Below are 5,203 nucleotides of genomic sequence, written 5' to 3'. Positions count from 1 at the left end.
GGTCCCGGCTGCGGGCGCGGGGGCCGGCGCCGCCGCCGCCCCCTCCCGCTTGCGTCCGCGCCGGCTTCCGCATCTGCTCGGCGGCCTCCTCTGCGTCTGGCTGTCTCCCCCCACTTGCGTCTCTCTCCCCCCTTTGTTCTCGCCTCCGAGCGCTCCCCGCAGCCTCCCCTCCCCCCTGGTATTTAAATCGCCTGCAGGCCCTCCCCCCGCGGGCCTCCGGGGACACGCAGTGTCCATCCCAGCGGAGGGGCCCGGCGGGGAGGGGCAGAGGGGAGGGTCTCCTTTGTCTGCGCTGCGGCGGTCTGTGCCGGGGAGGTAGGAGGAGGGAGAGCCCGGACCGGCGCAGCCCCCAGGGCCTCTTCTCGGGCCGAAGCCCGTGGCGCCCACAAAGACGAGCCAGGGCTAGAGTTGGGGAATTGGAGGCAGGGGCTGCCCTGGGGGCGCGGGGGAAGGTGGCATAGAGCACACTGGGGCCCAGACGAGGGGAAAGTGCCTGGTTGGGGTGCAGAGGGGGTGCCAGAGTGCCAGAGTCCAGGGCGGGGATTCCACTGGAGGGAAGGGGTCCGAATCGCCAGGATGGGGCTCCCAGTATCAGACGGAGACCTCTGCATGCGCTCAGGGCCCTGGATCTGGAAGCCGGGAAGGGTTGGGGGTGGGAACTTATCTGTCTCTCCCCACACAAGCACAGCCCTCCCCCGCGGCCTCTGCTTCCGCGGCCCTGTATCGTCTTCGCGGAGTCTCATGCTCTTCTTTCCTCCCCCCAGCCGGCTCAGTTCGGGGAAGCTGCAGGAGTTCGGCGTGGGTGATGGCAGCAAGCTGACCTTGGTACCCACCGTGGAAGCGGGCCTCATGGTAAATGGCCATGGGGCTGCGTGCCCCCCGAGGCCCCCGCACACAGGCAGTAGCCCCTCCCTCGGCACCTGTCCGCACACACACCACCTGGGGTCCCCCACTCCGCCAGCCAGCAGGGCCCTCCCCACCCCATCCATGCTCCAGCCTGTGATTCCGACCCCACACTCAGGCCCCTCTCCTGCCTCTCTTTGTAGTCTCAGGCCTCAAGGCCGGAGCAGTCTGTGATGCAAGCCCTCGAGAGTCTCACGGAGACGCAGGTAAGATCTCGCCAGCTCCTTCCTAACAGGGCAGCCCCGGGGGCAGGGTGCCTAGGCCACCGATGGTGGCTGGGAGTTGTCTGTGTTCCCAGGAGGCTGGGGTAGGGGAGGGGATGTGCCACTCTGCCTGGGTGCCAGCCTGGCCTGGCCTGGCCTCCCCACCTCCTCTCCCCCAAGACTCACCACCTGACCCGGAGGGCTTTCTCTCCCACGGTGGCTGCCCTGGGGAAAGGAGACCTGGCTTTCACAAGACTGCCTGCGGGGTGACCTTGGCCCACCGGGCCTCATCCCTGCTCACACCCTGGCTTGCATCCCCAGCCCCTCTGGCCCCGCCGAGGAACGCCCCCACAGTCTCTGTGGCTTCCCCAGAGCGAGTTTCTCCTTTTTTACATTTCTGCTAGGGGCCGGGGGCGGCGGCCTGGGTGACACTCCTTCCGCCTTTCGTGACCCCATCGTGAGAGGGTGGGGATCTCGTCACCCCCTCCTCCTCCTCCTCCTCTCTCTGGCCTTTGTTCTCTACCCTGAAAGGGGAGGGGGCGGGGGCGCCCAGCCCTGGGGCCAGCGAGGCCTAGACAGGATGTTAGGAAAATATTTAGTAAGCGGCCAGGAGGGAGGCTGGGGCTGGCCCTCACCCGGTTCCTGGTTTTGCTGCGGCCTTTTTTTTTTTTTCCTCCTTCTTTCCTCATTTTCTTGGCTGCGGCTGAGCCTTCCTCAGACAAGGGCCCTGGCCACCTCCCAGGAGGGTGACACAGGCCTCAGCAATCCGCCTGCTGCCAGGGTGGAGGACGCAGGCTGCCACCCGCCCCAGCGAGGGGGTGGCCAGCTTTCCGGGCCTCCCTGGCCCCGAAGCCCGTGCCCCCTTCTTCCTTCCCAGCGACATGTAGAGTCCTGCATCGAGGGGCAGGGCGGGGCTGGGAGCTGGGTGGTCTGCCATGGGGGTGGCCACAGCAGCAGCAGCAGTGGCAGGGCAGAGCCGGGGTCCCGAGCCAGGGTGGGGGCTGCAGGTGATTTCCTGGGGCGAGTGTGAGCAGAGCTCCCCGCTGCTGGGGGGCTGCGGTTGGCAGGGGGCCCAGGGCGTGTTGGCTTCACACCCTCCTCCCTGGGCGCCTGCGTCAGGAAGGAACTGGGGTGGGGGGGGCTGGGCGGAGACATTGGGCTCCCCAGGGGTAGCTTCCCTGCCTGGCACTGAGTCCTGCCCGCCCATTTGCCCTCCCCAGGGAGGAAGTTGCAGGGCGGGTGGTGGTGGGGACTCCAGCTGCTCTCGGGAAGCCACCTCGGGCCCTTCCTGCAAAGGCTGTCTTGGGGCAGGGGGCCGGGCAGGCTGGGCCTCAGGGTGGGGGCTTTGCCCTGCCCTCCTCCCTGCCCCCTCCCCACGGGCCCCAAGCAGAGAAGGTTGCGCCAGCCACTGCCAGCGGAGAGCCAGGAGGGAGAGCTGGGAGGCAGTCGGTTCTGAGTCATCCCAGCCTATGTCACTTCTCAGAAACCTCCGCCCCCCCCATCCCGGCCCCTGGGGAGAGCAGGGCTTTGGCCGGGACACAGAGCAGGGGGCTTGGTGAGGACAGGGTCAGATCCAACCCACACCCACCCTGAACGGGGGCAGATTGAGGGTTTCTGTGCTTGGGGCAGGTTGTGCCCTCTGGGACTCCAGCCCCAGGGCAGTCAGGGCCCCTTCCTGCAGCCTTGCCTCCGCCCCCTCGGCCTCCGCCCCGCCCAGGACAGATAAATATTTATCTTGAGAAAGCAAAGGTTAGGACAGAAGAATTCGTCCAGGAATTCCACCCACTTGCTGGCCCTGGTGACATAGCTGGGAGGGGGCCTGAGATGGAGCCCCTCCCGTATCCACAGGCAGAGAGGATCTAGGGGCTCATGAGGGTGGGGGAAACGCGAAGTGAAGGTTGTTTGAGGTCAGCGACTGCCAGCTGGGCCCCACCCCCTCTGGCCTCAGTTTCCCCTTGCAAGAACTGACCGAGTTGGCCAGGGAGGGGCAGGCCCCCGTCTGACCCGCCTCTGTCCCCACAGCCCCCAGCGGCGCCCGGGCCGGGCCGGGCTGGCGGAGGAGGCTTCCGGAAATACAGATTCATTTTATTTAAGCGTCCGTGGCACCGACAGGGACCCCAGAGCCCAGAGAGGGGCGGCGAGAGGCCCCAGGTCACAGCGCGGGGGGACTGGGCTGGGCTGGGCTGGGGGCGCCACAGGCTGGGACTCCCAGCTGATGGACCGCTCTCCTTGCAGGTCAGTGACTTCCTGTCGGGCCGCTCGCCACTGACACTGGCCTTGCGTGTGGGCGACCACATGATGTTCGTACAGCTGCAGCTCGCGGCCCAGCACGCTCCACTGCAACACCGCCATGTGCTGGCGGCCGCCGCCGCCGCCGCCGCTGCCACTGCACGGGGGGACCCAAGCATAGCCTCCCCCGTGTCCTCACCCTGCCGGCCCATGTCCAGTGCTGCCCGAATTCCCCCGGTGCCCACTAGCCCCTCCCCTGCGTCTCCCTCGCCCATCACAGCTGGCTCTTTCCGGTCCCACGCAGCCTCCACCACCTGCCCAGAGGTGAGCCTGGGGAAGGGAAGGGTGACCCTTGGTTGGAATCCAAAGGGTGGGCCGTCCTGGGGAGGGCTTGGAGAGGACAAGTGCTCTTAGCCCCAGGTGAGTCCTTTGTATTAAGGGCTATCCTGTGATCTCGGGCTGATAGGTGATCCCCCAGCCTAGATTGGTGGGCTGTCTCTAGACCTTGAGTTGGTGGGTCATCTCCTGACCTGACCTGGACCAGTGGATGATCTCCTGACCTTTGACTCATGGGTCATCTCTGTGGCCTCGGTTGGTTGTGATCTCCTGACCCTGGGCTAGTTTATCTCTAGACCATGCCTTGATGGATCATCTCCTGACCTGGGCTGGTGGGTGATCTCTGGGCCCTGGGTCGGTGGTGATCCCCTGAGCCTGGACCCCGTGCTCACGTGCCCCTTCCTCCTGTCAGCAGATGGACTGCTCCCCCACGGCCAGTAGCAGTGCCAGTCCTGGAGCCAGCACCGCGTCTACCCCAGGGGCCAGTCCTGCCCCCCGCTCCCGAAAACCCGGCGCCGTCATCGAGAGCTTTGTGAATCACGCCCCGGGGGTCTTCTCAGGGACCTTCTCTGGTAGGTGTCACAGCACACGCATGACGTCACGTGTGTCCCGTGACCCTGTGCACTTGGGGCCCACATCCACTCAGGCGGCTTCACACATGCTGGAGATACACACGCTGTGTCAGTTTGCTCCCTTCACATGTCCCCCAGGATTCCCCACACACAAGCCTGGCCCTGCCCAGGAGTCCGCGGGCCACCAGGCGCCTGCATACTGGGGACATGTCCCGCTCCTGCCCACGTGAGCTGTCTGAGCTCATGAGCTCACACCCGTGGATGCCCGTCCTGGACGTATGGGACTGTGCGCGTGCCGGGCGCTCACGGCCACCTCTGCCCGCAGGCACGCTACACCCCAACTGCCAAGACAGCAGCGGGCGGCCACGGCGTGACATCGGCACCATCCTGCAGATCCTGAATGACCTCCTGAGCGCCACCCGGCACTACCAGGGCATGCCCCCCTCCCTGGCCCAGCTCCGCTGCCACGCCCAGTGCTCACCGGCTTCGCCGGCCCCCGACCTGGCCCCCAGAACTACCTCCTGCGAGAAGCTCGCGGCTGCCCCCACAGCCTCCCTGCTGCAGGGCCAGAGCCAGATCCGCATGTGCAAGCCTCCGGGTGAGTGGCCGCCCTCGGGTGTCCCGCCTTCCCCGCCCGCCTGGGCTTCTCAAGGCCCCTCTGTGTGAGCCGGTGGGCACAGGAGCAGCTGACCTGCCCAGGGCCGGGGGGGACGGCAGCTGCCGTGGCCACTGCTCTGCTCCAGCTTGGAGAGAAGGCAGCATGTGTGTCAGGGCACAAAGTGTCCTTGTGTGTTCCCGGGGTGCCCCAGGCCCACTTCCTCCTGGCCCCCCCGGGCCACCATCTCCAGATGGCATTTGGAGCCTCTGTGAATGGCCAAGTCAGTGCTGGCAGGCCGAGGCGGGGCCAGAGCCCACCCCTAAGCGTTTCAGTGACTTGGAAAAGCAAGGAACCCCCCCCCC

General features: G+C 66.6%; 1 protein-coding gene across 1 annotated transcript; it reads left to right on the top strand.

Moving 5' to 3' along the window:
• Window positions 1-4: 4 nt before the first annotated feature.
• On the top strand, window positions 5-5,197 carry MIDN (midnolin; the record flags this gene model as incomplete). Its single annotated transcript, XM_017872990.1, has 7 exons — window positions 5-315; window positions 765-852; window positions 1,047-1,109; window positions 3,129-3,257; window positions 3,342-3,659; window positions 4,084-4,243; window positions 4,569-5,197. Coding segments are annotated over 7 exons (1,410 nt in total), but the record flags the coding sequence as incomplete, so codon positions are not given.
• Between the last annotated feature and the right edge of the window lie 6 nt (window positions 5,198-5,203).

The sequence above is a fragment of the Rhinopithecus bieti genome, unplaced genomic scaffold (genome assembly GCF_001698545.2).
Source record: "Rhinopithecus bieti isolate Rb0 unplaced genomic scaffold, ASM169854v2 scaffold_7901, whole genome shotgun sequence".
Classification (NCBI taxonomy): domain Eukaryota; kingdom Metazoa; phylum Chordata; class Mammalia; order Primates; family Cercopithecidae; genus Rhinopithecus; species Rhinopithecus bieti.
Note: the sequence above shows the minus strand (reverse complement) of the source record. Positions and strands in the feature narration are given on the sequence as shown.